This window comes from Microcaecilia unicolor, chromosome 6, assembly GCF_901765095.1.
Source record: "Microcaecilia unicolor chromosome 6, aMicUni1.1, whole genome shotgun sequence".
In the NCBI taxonomy this organism is placed as follows: Eukaryota; Metazoa; Chordata; class Amphibia; order Gymnophiona; family Siphonopidae; genus Microcaecilia; species Microcaecilia unicolor.
Window position 1 is genome coordinate 191,527,790 of NC_044036.1, and position 20,435 is coordinate 191,548,224.

At 43.7% G+C, this 20,435-nt stretch overlaps 1 protein-coding gene across 5 annotated transcripts in view; it reads left to right on the top strand.

Moving 5' to 3' along the window:
- Positions 1-20,435, top strand: part of NICN1 (nicolin 1) — an 89,364-nt gene that overhangs the window by 3,513 nt on the left and 65,416 nt on the right. For 4 of the 5 annotated variants that reach the window (XM_030207508.1, XM_030207506.1, XM_030207509.1 and 1 more), the window contains one exon: positions 15,681-15,823. In XM_030207508.1, the coding sequence (XP_030063368.1) occupies positions 15,692-15,823 (132 nt within the window). In that variant the 5' untranslated portion in view covers positions 15,681-15,691. Of the gene's footprint in view, positions 1-4,506; positions 4,628-15,680; positions 15,824-20,435 lie in introns of all 5 variants that reach the window. The other variant, XM_030207507.1, reaches the window with a different exon arrangement.

A 20,435-nucleotide genomic window follows, 5' to 3' on the forward strand; every position in this document is an offset into this window, starting at 1 on the left:
AAAGCTGAAGAATTTGAAGATGGAGATCTTTTACCAGGGGAACTAGATGATCCCTCTGCAGTTCGGAGTTTTCACCGTGATGAGCTCCCTACTTTAATTTCTGAAGCTTTGGCAGCTCTGAATATTGCTGATCCAATCTGCAGCTTCTCTCAGTGTTAAGATGGCAAGCACACGGAAGCCTGTTAAGGCTTTTCCCATGCACGAATCCATTCAAGAGTTAATCTCTGCTCAATGTGCTGTTCTTGAGAGTTTCAAGGGCTATGGCGCGGCTCTACTCTGTATTCCGCTTTGCCCAAGGTGGACGCTTTAGTCACTGTTGTCACAAAGAAAACCACTCTTCCGGTGGAAGGAGAAGTGGCACTTAAGGACATGCAGGATAGGCGTCTCGAGGTGTCCCTTAAGTGTTCCTTTGAGGTTGCGGCATTTGCATTACAGCCTTCTATCTGCACCTCCTATGCAGCCAGAGCTTGTCTTTCCTGGTTTCAGTAGCACTTCGAACAGGATCCAGAGTCTACGTCGATGGCGGTTGTTTGTACTCCCATGAAGTCAGCTCTTGCCTATCTGGCTGACGCCCTCTATGACTTGGTCAGTGCATCCTCTAAACAGATGGCGCTGGCAGTCTCCGCTCGGAGACTGCTTTGGTTGAGACACTGGTCGGCTGACATGTCTTCCAAACAGCGTCTTACTAGGCTTCCCTTTAGGGGGAAATTACTTTTTGGTGAGGATCTAGAAAAGATTGTTAAAGATTTGGGAGATTCGAAATCCCAGCGTCTGCCAGAAGACAAGCCCAGATCTGGTCCAAGGACCAGTGCCCCTAGGCCTCATTTTCGTGATGTCCACCTGTCGTAATACTTCCTTTCAGCGTCCGAGATACCAGCAGAAATCCTCCTTTCGCAATGACAAATGAGCATCTGCATCTGGAGCCAGATCTCAGCCCAATGATGGGGCGCAGGTCACTCTTTGAGGATTCCCATAGGAGGTCGTCTAACCCTCTTTTTCGAAGAGTGGGCCAAAATTACTTCGGACCTGTGGGTTTTAGATCTCATCACAGACGGCTACAGGCTAGAATTTGCTGTGCCCGTTGGAGACTTCTTTTTGGAATCTCGTTGTGCTTCTCTGGCCAGAAAAAAGGTCGTTCAGGCTGCTTTACAGGCGTTACTAGATCTCGGGGCATGGTTCCTGTTCCGCAGGCTGAAGTCCGCATGGGACAGTATTCCATTTATTTTGTAGTCCCTCGAAAAGGCAGTTCTTTCAGGCCAATCCTTGACCTTCGAAAAGTCAACAAGTGTCTCCATGTGCAACATTTTTGCATGGAGACTGTGTGCTCTGTGATAGTGTCGGTTCAACCCAGGGAGTTTCTCACTGCCTTGGACTTGAAAGAGGCATATTTACACATTCCCATTTGGCCACCTCATCAGAAGTTCCTATGATTTGCGGTGTTGGGCTGTCACTTTCAGTTTCGAGCTCTACCCTTTGGCCTGGCTACAGCTCCTTGCACCTTCTCCAAGGTGATGGTAGTCGTTGCAGCTTTTATCCGCAAGGAGGGGATCAAAGTTCATCCTTATCTTGACGACTGGTTGATTTGAGTGGATTCGGAACTCGACTGCCGAGTGGCCACCTCTCGAGTTCTGGCGTTGTTGCAGTCTCTCGGATGGGTAACCAATCTGTACAAAAGTCGGTTAGTTCCTTCTCAGACTCTGGAATATCTGGGAATTCTATTCGATATTGCTCAAGGATGGGTCTTTTTGCCGGAAGAAAGGAGGATCAAGCTATGTTCTCAAGTTCGCAGCCTGATGCAGTCTCCTCAACCGCGAGTCTGGGACTATGTGCAGGTCCTGGGGTCTATGATTGCTACTCTGGAAGTAGTTCTGTGGGCCAGAGCTCATATGCGTCCTCTTCAGCTGTCTCGTTGGTCTCCTGTGTCCAAGGATTATCTCCGCCGATTGGAGTGGCTCTCTTTTTCCCCAGGAACAGCATGACCTGGTGGCTTTGTGCTCCCAACCTTCAGAAGAGAGTGCCATTAGCGACCCCTCAGTGGGTGATAGTTGTCCTCGATGCCACCTCTCGGGTTGGGGAGCTCATTGTCTCCACCGGGTGGCACAGGGTCTTTGGTCAAAGACGGAGACTAAGTGGTCCATCAAAAGACTGGAGTTGAGAGCAGTGATGGAGGCCCTCAAATCCTTTCAAGATCTCTTAGAGGGACAGGCGGTTCGAGTGCTCTTGGACAACACCACAGCGGTGGCTTACATCAACCGTCAGGAGGGTACTCGGAGCGCAGCTTTGGCCTTGGAGGCGTCCAGCCTGTTCCAGTGGGTGGAGAGTCGTCAGCTCACTCTATCAGCAGCTCACATTGCAGGTCAAGCGGACTTTCTCAGCTGTCATCTTCTCGACTCGACAGAGTGGGAACTGGCGACAAAAGCCTTTCGTCTGATCTGTCTTTGTTAGGGCACCCCGATAATGGATCTCATGGCAACCAGGCGCAACGCCAAGGTTCCAAAGTTCTTCAGCAGAAGAAGGGAAGTCGACTCTGCAGGTCTAGATGCTGTAGTGAAGATTTGGCCGAAGTTCGGTCTTCTTTAAGTATTTCCTCCTTGGCCTCTCATCGGTCATCTTCTACAAAATCAGGCTTCATCAGGGACTGGTAATTTTAATAGCTCCTGACTGGCCTTGCCGGCCATGGTATGCAGATCTAATGCACCTTCTAGTGGAACCTTTGTTCCGACTTTCTCTCTTACCCGGTCTTCTTCATCAAGGTCCGGTGTTCATGGAGGATGTCTCCCATTTTGGTCTTATGGCTTGGCTCTTGAGAGGGCAAAGCTGAGGAAGAAAGGCTGTGATGACTCTGTCATTGCCACGTTGCTTCGAGCTTGGAAACTGGAGGGTATACTGAAGGGTGCCAAGCTCTTAAGCAGGCTATATTTCCTTTCACATGAGGGGCTAGACAGATTGTTCAGCTCCCTAAGGTGGATGCCTTGGTCATGGCTGAGACCAGGAAGACCACCATCTCTCAAAGATGCCCAAGACTGGAAAGTGGAGCAGCTCCTTAAGCAGGCATTCTTCTCAGCCATAGCTGTGCAGGCCACTGTGTACAGAGGCTATGTAACATGGATGCTTTTGCACTGGGTCCAGCAGCTACTTGAAACTTGGGCTGATCTTTTGGTGGATGCTATTTATAATGTAGTCAGCATTTCTGCTCTGACGGTGTTTTTGGTAGTGGTAGCCTACGGGTGGTTGTAACTGTGCCATTGGGTGGTAGATGAGGCTTTCAAAATGTGTTTGAGTAAACTCTCCATCAGAGGTCAACTGTTTGGTGAGATCTTTGAAAAAAACTAATGAAGGATCTAGGATAGGCCAGGTTTGGGTGGTGTTTAGGGGATTGCCCTGGGGGTGTCAGTTCATCTCTCAGGCACTTTGTCCAAGAAGTACAGGGGTCACTACCATGTGGGCTAGCAGTCCCTGGTTGCTTCTGGAGCAGCAAAAGCCTAGAAAGGGCCACTGCTGTGGCGCGCAGAGGGCAAGGGAGGCCTGTACTTCATCCTCTGCCACAGGAGTCAAAGGACCCCAGTGAGGGTCAGCTTCGACTCTTTTTACCATGCGTGGACCCTTATCACTTTCAACTAATGGGTTCTGGCAGTGGTTCAGCAGACTACTTGTTAGAATTTGCTGAGTTTGGTTCAGGTGAGTCTTATAACATTCCCCTGCAACTCCCCTCCTTGGAGCCAGGGAACTGGTACCCACCTAGACCAGGCCTGGGCCACTATTCAATATATTTTGTGCTTCCCCACAAGCATGGCTCCTTTCATTCTGTCCTGAACCTAAGGGGGGTCAGTGACGTAGCATTTTAATCAAACATGTGGCATGCAGACTGCAGAAGCTAGATTCTATGAGAGGGAACCTGCAGTGATTTATTCAAGTACAAGTACTGGTTAGCTTATATTGATTGACATGTGTTTTGCCATATACTCAATTAATGTTGGTAGTGAAAAAATGTATCCAAAGGCATTGGTCCATTCTCTCGATCTCCTACAATTTCAACTACCGGTTTGCTTTTACTAGAGGAGGGAATTTAGGTGTAAAATTATCTGTAGTTCGACAAAATGGTAAAAAGAATAATAATAGAGCAGGTCATTTTAAATGTAATAGGTAAACTTATTGTCAGTATGCCTTGGAAACTACATCTATAATTATTCCTAACTCCTCTGGAAAGATTTTTGTATTACATTTATTGACTGACTACGATTCACAACAAGTTATTTATGGGATACAGTGTCCCTGTAAATTTTGGTATATTGGCCAGACTAAAAGGAAAGTTAAACAAAGAATAGCTCAGCGCCTAAGTAACATTAGGGTACAATGTATGGAAGCCCCCCTTGTTAGCCATTGGAACGAAGTTCAACATTGTCTTGAAGATTTGAAGTTTGTTGTCTTATATCATTTAAAAACAGCTCAGGTGCGAATATCTCTGCATTATTGGAGCAAAAAGAACAGTGATTTATTTTTACATAGGACACTGTATACCCTTGTGGGTTGAATAAGGAAGTTGACTGAACAGTATTATAAGAGGAGGAGGTAGCCTTTGGACATATAAGCTGTGTTCCGCAGAGTCTCACCACGCCATCATCTTCAGGTAGGCATTATGCTGGGTGTGGTACCTGTGCTTTGAGTTCTAGCATTCCAGCATCCAATGAGAATTGGTATGAAGGCATTTTTTTAAATGCTATTCAGATTGTTAGAATGTGTTCGAAAGATGTTTAATGCATCACGATATATGTATTTTTCTGCTTGCAGTTTCAACCCCTGATGACGCTTATAAAGCAAAACATGGCCTATGTTGGGTTGCAAGCCTTCAAAAATCTGTGAAGGGCCAAGCATTGATAGTGCACAGATACTTTTTTTTGTTACATTTTATACCCTGCGCTTTCCCACTCATGGCAGGCTCAATGCGGCTTACATGGGGCAATGGAGGGTTAAGTGACTTGCCCAGAGTCACAAGGAGCTGCCTGTGCCTGAAGTGGGAATCAAACTCAGTTCCCCAGGACCAAAGTCCACCACCCTAACCACTAGGCCATTCCTCCACTCCAATCAATTTTATTGATTGGTTCTAATTCTGAAGGGAGAGTGTGACTAAATTATTCAAGATTGAGAGTCACCATTGGAAACTATAGTGTCTTGGCAAGTTTGTGCTATTGCATGGATGGTATTACAGCTTTGGAAATACCTCATGAAGAGTATGGCGACTATTTATGTACACTCATGAGATGGACTATTCTGGTAATTGAGTTTTGAGAGTATTAGGAATTATTTATTTATTTGTTACATTTGTATCCCACATTTTCCCACCTATTTGCAGGCTCAATGTGGTTTACATGGGACCGTGAAGGCGTACGCCAACACCGGTAGAGAAACAAATAACAAAGTGGAGTGGAGGAGTGGCCTAGTGGTTAGGGTGGTGGACTTTGGTCCTGGGGAACTGAGGAACTGAGTTCGATTCCCACTTCAGGCACAGGCAGCTCCTTGTGACTCTGGGCAAGTCACTTAACCCTCCATTGCCCCAGGTACAAATAAGTACCTGTATACAATATGTAAGCCGCATTGAGCCTGCCATGAGTGGGAAAGCACGGGGTACAAATGTAACAAAAAAAAAAGTGGTGTTATAGTCTAATTAGGTTCATAGTTACAGAGACATTGGGAATAGTAGAGAAGAAGAGATATAAAGTGTTCATTATGAGCTTAGGTTACGTTGTGTTGCAGGATTTAGGTGCTTAAGTTGGGTCGGTAGGGTATACCTTTTTGAACAGGTGGGTCTTTAGTGATTTAGTGATTATGATTGTATAGTCATTGAGGCCACCCCTTTTATACAAGAAATGAATATATAGTAGAATATAAAGTTACTTGTGAATGTAAAAGTAATATGATATATGCTTAATGTTTTTAAAAGTTTTTGGAAAATATTTAAAGTATTTATTTATTTATTTACTTCTTACCAAGTATATTTATTGAATTTTAGATTTATACAACTAATGTAAAAAGATTGAACATCAATAACAAGGTTACCACATGAGTAGCCAAGGTCAATATTAAGTAAGTAGAAAGGACATAAGTGTAGAGTTCAAAATTATTAAAATGTAAGAGATGCATCATTAAGAAGAGAGAAATGTATCGAACTTCCATTCATGATATGTTGTATACTGGAGCAAGGAGAGTGAAATTCCAAGATGTTCTCATATTTTCTAAATAAAATAATCCATTTCTACCATATATTAATGTCCAAGAAGAATTATCTTTCCAGTGATTGATAATTAATTTAACTGCTACAGAATTGAGAAAGTCAAGCAAATATTTATCCTTGTCATTTAGCTGGTATGTAATGGCACATGATTTCCAAATCACATGTTTAGCTTGTAAAGACTCCTGAAACTGCAATATAAGTAGAATTTTGTTCCAAACATCCTACCAAAAGGTAGACAGATTTACACAATCAAATAACATGTGGAAAAGTGTACCTGTACATCAACCATAGGACCAGTGCGTATCAGATATGGTAGTACCAGCCAGTTTAGATTTTCTTGGGGTGCAGTGTTATAAGCTCTGTGTTGCATAAAATATAATGATTGAGTGATATTAGTAGAAAAAGAGAAGCGAGGACCTTGTGACCCAAAAATATGCCAAGTTTCTGTAGGGATAGAGCCATTTAAATAGATGAAAAGGTATTAATTAGTGACAGAGTATGGGAGGTTGATGGAATATGGGTTTGTAAACGGAGATCGTCTGTGTAAAATGATAATTTGATGACAATATTATTTAAGGTTAAACCAGTAATAGACAGGAGTTTCGAATACAGATGGCCAAGGGTTCAACGGCAATATTAAATAAAAGAGGTGATAGGGGACAGCCTTATCTAGTGCCTCTGGTAATCAAAAAGGCGTCTGACATATATGTTGACTGAAGGTTTCTTATGAAGTATTCTGATCATGTTTATAAAAGAGTTATTAAAGCCAAACCATGACAGAGTTCTAAATAGCTTCACTCTACCTTGTCAAATGCCTTCTCAGCATCCATAGCAATTGCTATTAGATCCTTTCTTTGGGATTCTTTTAAGGATAATATGCTGGAATTTATATATCATGCCAAAATTTCCACGAGGAACTCTGCATGTAATTCCAAACAGTGCACCCGATTTTAATGACTTAACAAGCAATAATGTGCACTAACTAGAATTTATATGCAGAAATATTTGCGCACAGCATGTTATAGAATACAACTAGATTGTAATGCACACACATCTAAGATGGGGCATTACACTCAAAAGAAGTGGGTGTTCCCTGACGTTCCTTGCATAGTTATAGAATTTGTTGCATCCCGTGTTGATATGGGTGCTCAGATTTACACCAAGTTTTCTTTGGTATAAATCTTCGCCGTTCTTTACGACGCTTATCCAGCATGTACATATATTTTTGTTATAACATTTTACATTTAGATCTTATCTCTTTCAGGATTTTCCACTTCTGTTACACTAACCTGTAACCAAAACTGTAACACATCTATGCCAGAGCTCTCTTCACTTTCTGCCTTACCTTCAGTCATGGTTAGCCAAGTGCAACTCTTACCTCAAGAGTAAGGAGCTCAAGCAAGAAGTGTCCAGCTGCAAAACATCAACAAATTGATTAATCACATGCAAGATTTTAGCAGTACTGTTATATAAGAGCACATCCTATATAATAATTCTCACCTGGAACATTCTGAAGCTCACTCTGTGGGAGGGAAACACTGAAGGCTAGGCTGTCAGCAACACTCACTCTCACTCATGCACCACTCACTGTCACTCAGGACCCCCCCTCAGCCACGCCCCTTCCGGACATAATTTGCAATCCCAACGTTCTAAATGAAACCTCAAAACCCCTCAAAACCGGAACTGTGAGGCGCCAGAGATATCCTGTTTGTCCATGCCTGGAAACCGGAAGTCAGAACTGTGAAGCGTCGTGTGCCCCGCCCTCGCGTCACTACGTCATGACGATGAGGGTGGACCACACTGCAGGAAACAAACGCGATCTCCGGCGGACCACACTGCATGAAACAAATGTGCGATCTCCCGGCTGGGTGCCCAGGCTGCACTCGCGATCTACCCACGGAAACAGCATCACCTGTGAAGTGTCGTGTGCCCCCGCCCTCGCGTCACAACATCAAGACAATGAGGGCGGACTACACTGCAGGAAACAAACGCGATCTCCAGCGGACCACACTGCAGGAAACAAACGCGCCATCTCCACAGAAACAGCATCACGGAGCGCACAGGTACCTCGAGGGGGGTTGGGGGACAGCTGCCTCGCTGATGGTGGGTGGCGAGGCTGAAAACACTATCTCCCCGTGCCTGCAGGGGGCTTCGGGGACAGCTGGGTCGCTGACCATGGCTCTAGAGGCTGCAAACCCCATCTCCCCCTGCCCCAAAACCTTGCTAGCGCCCGTTTCATCTCTCCCAGAAACGGGCCTGTTTTACTAGTTTCACATAAAGCTTAGGTTTGAAAAGATTTATCCTTGAAACTCAGTAGGTTCTATGAATTCTTTTCTCTACAAAACTACCAAACAACATTCATAATGTTCCTTACTTACCATCTAGTACAGCCAATATTCCTTTGAAAGTCTACCAACTCTGCCACTTACACATTGGTGTTAGTTGATGGCAAAATGCAGGGAGAACTGCCATCTAACTAACATACTCACAGACTGTCTCTGTACTGTGGTCTTAGAGCTAACACAGTGCTCTCTGATGCCACTGACTAGGGTTCAAGTCTAGCTGTAGGACATAAGCAGCAAACACATGTAAATCAAGTTAGCTACCATAAGTCATGGAGAGAGAGCTTTGACTTGACAAAACAGACCCAGACAGTGGTAGACAGACACTGAGCTGGATACCTTTGCACCTGCCAATATATTTTCAGATGACAAAACACAGTAAAGATTACATAGTAGATGAGAGAGTGTACAGGTTATCTACAGGTTAGGACAGGTGGCATGTCATGCTTTAACAAAGGACGTAGGAGAGGGAAACTGGAGTACATTTCCAGTGGAGCAAAGAACAAAGGTACAAGGAGCCTTCAAGACAGGGAGCGTCAACTCTTGGACAGACCTGGGTCTTCAAGGCTCCTTGTGCTTTTGTTCTATGGTTTTTTTTAAGATTCAACTTTTTTTTTATTGATGACCAATTACATTAAATACATCCAATAAACTGGGTATACAAAGTTTCAATCATCAAAGCATACAGAGTAAAGACAAATGGATATAGTCTGTCATCAAACTTTTAAACATTTACTTCCTCCCACTTTCCCCAACCCCCATCCTATTATTGTTAAATCTTAGTATTAAAGAAGTCAATAAACGAACAAGTAGACAGTACACTGTTCATTGAGTTTGGTTATATGCGTTATTACACCTATCCCCCAAATATCTGTGTCCAATCCCATTCAAATACCACCCTCTTTGTCATTACGTGATATTTATGCTTAATAAATGAACCAAAATAAACAATCAAAATACCTAGTTGTATCAATGAAAAAAAAATCACCTCTCTGAACCCGGAATCCACTTTTCCTAAGGCACTATAAAGTGTTTAAAATAAAACTATGTGCTCTCAAGACAAGGGAAAAAAATATATAATTCCCAAACTTCCAAGCCTTTTTATGCCTCAAAGATGCTCCCAACCCTCTTCGCTCCCAAAGCATAAGCTGATGAAACATGCTCTGCCATCCCCAAAAGGAAGAGGCAGTCACTTATGGAGCCCAGCAGGGCGCACTAAAGCTGAAAGGTCCTGAAACCCTTAAGAGGTTAGTTTTAGAAAGAAAAATACCTTCAAGTAATGTTCCATCTTTCCACCTCTTCCTGTGTTAACTGAAATAAGCAGAATTGTCCTCTTAAATGTGCATATCATAATTATCCTAAAATGTGGCATGGCAAAGTCATATTATTTTAACACTCCTGCTAGGAGAGAGGTGCTTAAAGACAATGTAAAAAATATGTTAACATTCATTCTTACTCTTTTGCTTAACATTCTAAACATTTAAATACAGCACAGGGCTGTCATCTCCGCTACAGAATATTTTTACTTCCTTTCCTGTCCCTGATACAGACTGAATCCCTACCGACAAACTGATTGGCTGTATCTGCACTCTCTCTTTCTTGTCTCTGAAATACTTCAGTTTATCTAGGCAGAAGAGAACTAGACCGGATTGCCTGAACCAGGATACTCCACTTAATTACTCGTTGAAACTACAGCCTTAAATTTCTATTAGGATGGAGAGGCAGATTCTTAAAGAAAAGAACAGGAGACTGCAAAATTATTCAAAGTTGTTAAATCGCGAGAGGATTCTGAAAAAAATTACAAGAGGATCTTACGAGATTGGACATCTAAATGGCAGATGACATTTAATGTGAGCAAGTGCAAAGTGATGCATGTGGGAAAGAGGAACCCGAATTATAGCTACGTAATGCAAGGTTCCACGTTAGAAGTCACTGACCAAGAAAGGGATCTAGGTGTCGTCGTTGATGATACTTTGAAACCTTCTGCTCAGTATGCTGCTGCGACTAAGAAAGCAAATAGAATGTTAGGTATTATTAGGAAAGGAATGGAAAACAAAAATGAGGACGTTTTAATGCCTTTGTATCGCTCCATGGTGCGACTGCACCTCGAATATTGTGTTAATTCTGGTCACTGCATCTCAAAAAAGATATAGTGGAATTAGAAAAGGTCAGAGAAGGGCAACGAAAATGATAAAGGGGATGGGATGACCACTATGAGGAAAGGCTAAAGCAGCTAGGGCTCTTTAGCTTGGAGAAAAGACAGCTGAGGGGAGATATGGTAGCGGTCTATAAAATAATGAGTAGAGTGGAAAGGGTAGACTTGAAGCGTCTGTTTACTCTTTCCAAAAATTCCTAGTATTTTTGGAAAGAGTAAACAGACGCTTCAAGTCTACCCTTTCCACTCTACTCATTATTTTATAGACCGCTACCATATCTCCCCTCAGCTGTCTTTTCTCCAAGCTAAAGACTAGGACTAGGGGCATGCGATGAAGCTACAAAGTAGTAAATTTAAAACGAATCGTAGAAAATTGTTCGTCACTCAATGTATAATTAAACTCTGGAATTCATTGTCAGAGAATGTGGTAAAGGCGGTTAGCTTAGCAGTGGTTAAAAAAGGTTTGACAGTTTCCTAAAGGAAAAGTCCCTAGGCCATTATTAAAGTGGAGTTGGGAAACACCACTGCTTATTTCTGGAATAAGCAGTATAAAATTTTTTGCACTTTTTTTGGGGATCTTGCCAGGTATTTGTGAACTGGATTGGCCACTGTTGGAAACAGGATGCTGGGCTTGATGGACCTTTGGTCTGGCCCAGTATGGCAATACTCATGCATTAGGCGAGAACATGTTAGCATAAGACCACAGTCAGCCCCTTATATTTCCAGAACCTGGCCATGAAACACTTAGGAGCTAACAGACCACACTGGGGACACACAGATAAACAGGACACCATCTACAGACCTACAATCCTGAGTAGATTATTTCAATTTAACCAGGAATATCCAATAGGCTAGGCTGAGTCCTCAAGAATATCATTAATATCAGTGGATATTAGTTCTCTTCTCGCTACTCATAAATATCCATTAAATGGGAATCCTCCAGTATTCCCTTTAAAGAACATAATTTAGAATGATCAAAAGATCTCAATTGCAATGCATTGTTTTCTCTAGAACATTCATACTTTGTTTTTCTTTTTCAGTTCCACTGCAGTTCTAACAAACAGCAGTGCAAGTGAATCTTGTCCCTGGACTGAACTATCTTTTTCACTTAGCAACATACCCCCAGATTCTATATAGAGATCCATGACGAAATCCAAGTGGATTCTATAACAACACATGTAACTTGACAAGTTAATGAGTACTGATAACAGCACTTAAGCAATAATGAGCACTAATTGGCACTAATTAGAATTTACACGCATAACTCAATAAGCGTATTTTAACATGCGCAGTCAAAAAGGGGCATGGTTATGGGTGGTGAAATGGGTGTTTCGTGGGTGTTCCAAAATTTACATGTGTAGTTATAGAATATGGCCTATTGTGCCTAAATCTTCATGCTGGGATTTCCACCACATTTTCATTGGTGTAGATGGCTGTACATAGTTTTAGGCGCTGAGGTATCAACTAAGCGTATTCTATATGTTGGGCCTAAATCTAGGTGCTACTTATAAAATATGCTTAGTTGGCACTGATTTCCACACTGATTTTTTTAGGCATCATATATAGTGTGTTGTTGAAATTTATCTCAGAATTTCCTAATCTCAGTGCACTTAGACAAATCTACCAGTCATGGATTTTCCAGTTCCCTTGTATGACACTCGGACTGCTGGGTTATGATATATATATACAGTGGTGGAAATAAGTATTTGATCCCTTGCTGATTTTGTAAGTGTGCCCACTGACAAAGACATGAGCAGCCCATAATTGAAGGGTAGGTTATTGGTAACAGTGAGAGATAGCACATCACAAATTAAATCCGGAAAATCACATTGTGGAAAGTATATGAATTTATTTGCATTCTGCAGAGGGAAATAAGTATTTGATCCCCCACCAACCAGTAAGAGATCTGGCCCCTACAGACCAGGTAGATGCTCCAAATCAACTCGTTACCTGCATGACAGACAGCTGTCGGCAATGGTCACCTGTATGAAAGACACCTGTCCACAGACTCAGTGAATCAGTCAGACTCTAACCTCTACAAAATGGCCAAGAGCAAGGAGCTGTCTAAGGATGTCAGGGACAAGATCATACACCTGCACAAGGCTGGAATGGGCTACAAAACCATCAGTAAGACGCTGGGCGAGAAGGAGACAACTGTTGGTGCCATAGTAAGAAAATGGAAGAAGTACAAAATGACTGTCAATCGACAAAGATCTGGGGCTCCACGCAAAATCTCACCTCGTGGGGTATCCTTGATCATGAGGAAGGTTAGAAATCAGCCTACAACTACAAGGGGGGAACTTGTCAATGATCTCAAGGCAGCTGGGACCACTGTCACCACGAAAACCATTGGTAACACATTACGACATAACGGATTGCAATCCTGCAGTGCCCGCAAGGTCCCCCTGCTCCGGAAGGCACATGTGACGGCCCGTCTGAAGTTTGCCAGTGAACACCTGGATGATGCCGAGAGTGATTGGGAGAAGGTGCTGTGGTCAGATGAGACAAAAATTGAGCTCTTTGGCATGAACTCAACTCGCCGTGTTTGGAGGAAGAGAAATGCTGCCTATGACCCAAAGAACACCGTCCCCACTGTCAAGCATGGAGGTGGAAATGTTATGTTTTGGGGGTGTTTCTCTGCTAAGGGCACAGGACTACTTCACCGCATCAATGGGAGAATGGATGGGGCCATGTACCGTACAATTCTGAGTGACAACCTCCTTCCCTCCGCCAGGGCCTTAAAAATGGGTCGTGGCTGGGTCTTCCAGCACGACAATGACCCAAAACATACAGCCAAGGCAACAAAGGAGTGGCTCAGGAAGAAGCACATTAGGGTCATGGAGTGGCCTAGCCAGTCACCAGACCTTAATCCCATTGAAAACTTATGGAGGGAGCTGAAGCTGCGAGTTGCCAAGCGACAGCCCAGAACTCTTAATGATTTAGAGATGATCTGCAAAGAGGAGTGGACCAAAATTCCTCCTGACATGTGTGCAAACCTCATCATCAACTACAGAAGACGTCTGACCGCTGTGCTTGCCAACAAGGGTTTTGCCACCAAGTATTAGGTCTTGTTTGCCAGAGGGATTAAATACTTATTTCCCTCTGCAGAATGCAAATAAATTCATATACTTTCCACAATGTGATTTTCCGGATTTAATTTGTGATGTGCTATCTCTCACTGTTACCAATAACCTACCCTTCAATTATGGGCTGCTCATGTCTTTGTCAGTGGGCACACTTACAAAATCAGCAAGGGATCAAATACTTATTTCCACCACTGTATATATATATATATATATATATATATATAAAAACTCCCCCCCCCCCCAGTCATACATCATCAAGAGATAAGAATGAGAACCTTCTTCCATTGCTCTGACGCTAATTCCGATCAGTCCCAGCCACTCCTGCTCCATGGCTTCTCTTAACATCTTAATATTTCCTGCAGCAGTATCCTTTAAACCACCAGAATCAACCCATGGTCCTACCTGAGTGAATTCATGTATCTGTTGACAATTCTTAGAGATCTGAGTCACGTCACAAAACTGATTTGCCTATGACCCCACAGGAGTAGGTTACATACCTGGCTTTTTACTCCTAGAGGAGGCCAAAAGAAAGAAATCCATACACACACCACTAATAAAAAAATTGAATAGCAACGGCCTTTGGGAGAGAGTTTGAGTCCGACGTAATGACAGTGAGCTTACCAAGAACTATTTCAGCTCCCTTAGGTCTTCTGTTCTGTTTTATTTGCAAAAAGTATTAGGTACTACTACTACTTAACATTTCTAAAGCGCTACTAGGGTCACGCAGCGCTGTACAGTTTAACATAGAAGGACAGTCCCTGCTCAAGGAGCTTACAATCTAAAGGACAAATGTACAGACAATCAAATAGGGGCAGTCAAATTGGGGCAGTCTAGATTTCCTGAATAGGTGTAAAGGTTAGGTGCTGAAGGCAACATTGAAGAGGTGGGCTTTGAGCAAGGATTTGAAGATGGGTAGGGAGGGGGCTTGGTGTAAGGGCTCAGGAAGTTTATTCCAAGCATAGGGTGAGGCGAGGCAGAAAGGGCGGAGCCTGGAGTTGGCGATGGTGGAGAAGGGTACTGAGAGGAAGGATTTGTCCTGTGAGCGGAGGTTACGGGTGGGAACGTAAGGGGAGATGAGGGCGATCTTCGAAAGCTAATCAAGAAATGTATTAAGTTATGTCCAATAAAAAAGGTATCATCTTATTTTCTTTTCCATGTTTTATTTTGTTTGATTTCTATTGATTACCAATAGAAGAAGAAGCACCAGAGAATGACAGCTATGGTGTAAAAACTTTAATGGAAAAATATATAAAAGGGGCAACAGTCCTTATCAGCATTAAAAACAAGTGTCCACCAGCGGATAGAAAATTCAGCGCAAATAAATACTATTCATGCTGCATTTTATATCCTCTGGCGGACTTTTCTTTTTAATGCTCATAGGGACTGTTTACCCGTTTTATACGTATCTAATTTTGTCAACTTCTGTTTCTGTATCTTGCCTAAACTGCTTTTTATTAAGGTGAAAAAAAGAGAATTGAATAAAATTGCTGAAAGAATGTTTCAAAAAGTGCAACTTCTCAAATAGAAAGGTATCAGAAGAAAGATTTTGTTTCATTACATAATAAATTGTGTGTTTTGTATGGAGCAGTGTGGATGAGCATCATTGTTTCTAGCTGCACATGTTAGGGTGCTGTTATTGGAATATGGACACTATGTATGATTCTGCTGGAATTTTATTAGCTTCCCGGAGCTAGTGTTGTGGCTGAACACTGTAGAATGCCCCAGTTACTTTGAAAAGGGCCCTACACTGATATGTGCGTGAGTGCCTTCTATCTTTTGACTTGAGGCTTTTGACCTTGCTGAATATTAACAGAAATGGCCCAGTCTGGTAAAAAGGAAATTAACTGTATACAGATATTTTCTTGTAGGTGTGAACAGAATGTCACGAGACCCTGTGCTTTGCACCATCAAAGGTCCCATCATGCTGCAGGTGGGGGATGTGAAGACTGATTTTGCTCGAGCTGGAGTAGCTGTTATTGATGTCACATTTCCACAAACCAAGGCTGTTGATGTAAGTGGTGAGCAGTGGATATTATAAATTAGTTCTATAGCTATAGGAAAGCTGTACTGCATAAGTACAGCTCTTAGCAAGCTATGAGGCCAGGTTAGTATCTGTTAGAAGTTCTGAAGTTCTTGAAATAGTTCATGAAATCTTCTGAATCCCTGGGAGCAGCCATATTCAGAGCTGCCAAGCAGAAGCAAGACACTGTGACCTATTTATGTTCATTCATTGTAGAAAAGAAAATGAAAATAAATTTTCTATAGCCATGTCAATTCAGGGTACTTCTTTATTTTGCTCATCCTGTGATTTGGAAGCAAATAGCCCAGCACCTCCTATGTCAGTGATGGGCAACCTTTTGAGCTTGGTGTGTCAAAATTCGCCAAAAAACCGAGCATAACTCGGGTGGTGTGTCACTTCGAGAAAAAAACCATAATTTCGCGATATTTATAGTTTAAATAACAAAAATGTATAATTGTAATATATAACTGTATTTAATAAACCAAAACCTATTTATTTAACTTACCTGCTTAGTGACTTCTTTGTTCATCTGTCAGTCGGTTTCTTTTGTTGGTCTTGATATTATTTAACTTGTGTGGGGTGCCGTGAACTAAGATAAGTGAGGGGGAGGGGGAATTCTTTAACTAATCTGCCTATTAGTGACTTTTTTGTTGCTGAATTTCATTGGCTAAATCTTCAATTGAAGGTTGGTATTTTGTACACTTCAAGCCCAAGCAAGCACTACTAACTTCATCTTTCAATCTGTTTCTTTTGTTGGTTTTGATATTATTTAACGCTGAGAATAAGGTTTCACAAAACTACGTAGAGGGAAAAATTGTGAGTAAAGCCATTGCTATAGTTTTCAGGGTGCTAAAAGTGTCTGGTAATCGGATCCAGGCACTCCAAATTTCCTGGTAACTCAGATATTCTCTTAATAATTGCATCTTTATTCTGCATATCATGAAATAGAACTGGTGCACATCTTAGGAGAGTTTCTTTAATAAATTCTCCCTCACTGAGTGCTTTTCCATGCTGAGCTATGGAGTGAGCAATGCTCAAACTTGCAGATGTTAAATTTGTAGAACCTTTTACAAATTTAAGGATGGACTTAGATTGGCTCTTATAAAAGTGTAGCTGCCTGGAAATGTATTCCTTCCTTTCATCCTCACTTTTTTTCAAGAGCTGGGAATGATTAGTTTCAAAATGTCTATTTATGTTCCACGTTCTGCTTACTACCGTTTCAGTACATAGAACGCAAAATGATCTGCCATTTTTTTCTATAATGCCATACATCTCGGTCCATGTCTCTTGAAAGGGTCGGCTACTGCTACTACCACTTCCTTTACTTAACCTTGGTTTTTTATTTTTTGGGTTCTCCATCAGGGGGGCAGTGACAGAAGATAGAATTATAGATAGCCTGTTAGCCCTGCAGGCAATTAGGGGTTAACTAGCCTAACTGACCACCTTATGTAAATTAAGATGGCTGCCGCTATTTCTAATGGCGGGAAACGGCACCCATAGCACATGCCCTCGCCTCTCCCAGCCTCCCCCTCACCTATCTCAGCAATGATGGTCAATTAGAAATCCACGACACCCCAGAACAGTAGATTGGATGATGGTTGCTGTGGTTATGTGGTAATGGCGATCACAGGGCCCCCAGAGATGAGTCCCCCACGGCATTCCGCTGCTCTCTGCTCCGCCGGCCGGAAGTGAGGTCAAAGATCCCCTAACGGCCGTGCAGGAGCCGGGGCAGAGGGAGCAGCAGGGAGGGAACAAGCGGAGGACTCGGAGGGAGCCAATAGGAGCGCACACAGCACCCCCCCAGCGGGTAAACATGCACCGGGGGGGGGGTGATTTCGCCGGGGGGGGGAGGTCGCGCTGCACCTGGGGGGGGGGGGGGGGACGCATCGGCGATCCGCCCCGGGGAATGCCGCTGCTTCTCTGTATGCGGCCACATGCGGCCGCGTGTCACCGAAAATGGCTAAGCGTGTCAGTACTGACACGCGTGTCATAGGTTCGCCATCATGGTCCTATGTTATCTATTAACCTCACAAAAATGAGTAAATGTGAACTAAAAAAAAAAAATGCAGTCTCTCAAATCTCCAAATCCATTTTCTTAAACGTTCAATAAGGGAACTGTTGCAGGATGTGAGATGTTTTTAAAGGCCCTCAAAGAAAAGATGTCACAACCTACAGCTCTTTTCAGGAATAGAGCTCTTCAGTTTTACAATGATACAATTGTAGTTTCTATAATTAAGACCTGATTTACCAAGGTCTTTTCCTGTAGACAAAGAATGGGAGAAAAATATTAGTGAATCAATATCCAAAGCCAATGCATAATAAAGCCCAAAGACTAAGCAAACTAAATTCCTCATCGTCCTCACCAGACCAGTGCAAAACCAATGGATTGTACTCAGCCAGCAAATAGAAATGGATGCTAATTGCTTGCAGCCCAAGCTCACCAGTTTTTTTTCCTGTCTCCAGCAGATGATAATGGGCATATGTGCAATTGGTCTAGTCTGGTGTGGCTAGATTATGGGCCTGTTGGAGAACTGTTGGCCGGTTAGGTAAGAGGAAGAGGAGGAATTCAGTGCTAAAAAAAAAGAAATTCCTATAGCCTAGCACCAGGTTCCCATCAATCATCATCTGTAAACATTGTGTATTTGATCATTTTTAGCTTTTTTTTTTTGAAAAATTTTTTTTAGGACCTTCAGAATGGTGTTTTTCAAATCTGCAGTATCTCACTGCTTCAGCTGCACTTCCAATCGTCATTGGTCCATATTTTTAGTATACAACAATGCTTCCATAGCGTCCCCAGATCAATCCAGAGACTTGTGGGTTATGTCCCTCCACTAGCAGATTAGATAGAGAGAACACCGAAGTTCACCAACAAGAGGGCATGTGCAGCCAGCTTACCTTCAGTATTCTTTCTATCTAGCAGGTGAAGAGACATGCTGTGCAGCTCTGAAGTGATTTGGCTCCTATCCCGTTCCCTCGGGGGGTTGTTGAGCTTGATTTGGGGTTGAGGTGCTTTGCGCACGTTGGGGTTACATCTGGTGGTGCCAGGTCCCTACCTGTCTCCCCCCACCAGCCTACTGCTGCTTAGGGATTCGTCTGTCAGTGTTTCTCTCCTGCCTCTTAAAAAAAAAAACAACTTTACAGAGACACAAACACAGATCCCTACAGGTTAAGCAGTGTTTTCTCAGTCCTCAGTTCCAGGCTTCAGAGGTATGTGAGCGCTAGGCTGGGAGCCAGTCTTAGGGCTGATGTTGGCGTCAGAGTCCGTCAAAAGGTGTTCCATATCATCATGCCGATCAATCCATAGACTGGTGGGTTGTGTCCATCTACCAGCAGGTGGAGATAGAGAGCAATCCTTTTGCCTCCCTATATGTGGTCATGTGCTGCCGGAAACTCCTCAGTATGTTCTCTATCTCAGCAGGTGGTGGTCACACACAGCAGCAGCTCTGGCTAGGTCTCCAAGCCTAATTCTTAGGTTTTGTTGAGTACCTGGGGTTGAGGACTCTTCTTGAGCAAGTGCAAACCTGGTGGTGCCAGGTCCCTCCTTTTCTCCCCCCTCCCGCTGGCTCCGTTAAAAAAAAATAAAAAATTTTTTGATCGTCCTTTAAGGGCGTTTATTTCAACGTTTATATCAGCGTTTATTGCAGCTGCTCATTGGGACACCAGTTCATTACAGCTCGGAGCGAGAAGCAGGTAATTTTACCTTTTATAGCGGGCAGGGGGTTCCCCGTTCGGTCTCCACGTGGCTTATGGCGTCGGAGGGCGAGGGTGCGAAGTTTCGCTCCCCGGACCGCGTGTGTGCGTCTAGCGGGGATGCGGGGGTTTCAAAGCCTGACTCGCTTTTGGGCATCAGTTTGGATTCTGGTCAGTGTCCTGGTTTTTCCTCCGGTGCGGCGGTTTTTTTCCCCGCCATAAGCGCCCATCCCCCGCTGCTCGCCCCCCCCCCCCCCCATTTTGGTCGGCCACTCTGCTCGGACGGCTTCTTCTTGGGCCGCCCTCGAGGTGGGAGACGTTAATGCCTTGGTTGCCCTTGATTCGGGCGACGGCAAGAAAGCGGCGAAAGTTAAGCGCCGTTCTTTCCGCGCGGCTCCTTCTCGGAGTTTCGCGCCGGATGCCATTTTGGATGCACAGCATGTTTCTCCCCCAATCTTGCGAGCGCTGGTTGAGGGTGCGTCTAGGGCCGTGGCCCAGGCGGCAGAAGTGCACAGTCTAGGGGGTTCTCCCCTGAGTTCATTTTGCTGATGCATCAGGCTTTCTTATGCTAAACGCTGCCCCGGCTCCCCCCTCTGATCAAGGGGTTGAGGCCTCCGGAAGCAAACGTCCTCGGGTGGACTTCCAGGCCCTAGAGGACTCTGTCTCCTCTGATGTAGATGAGGGCAGCGTATCTGAGATCTCCCAACGGTCCTTTGGGGATTCCTTGGAGGAGACGGATTCCCGCTCGGATGGAGCGGATGACACCTCTGCAGCACGGATCTTTCGCTCAGAGGATTTGCCCAACCTGTTAGTGAAGGCCATGAGCATTTTGAAGATTTCCTCTCCGGAAGACGTCTCTCCCTCTGTTGGCTCTGCCATTATGCTGGGGACGAAGTACCCGCCTAGAACCTTC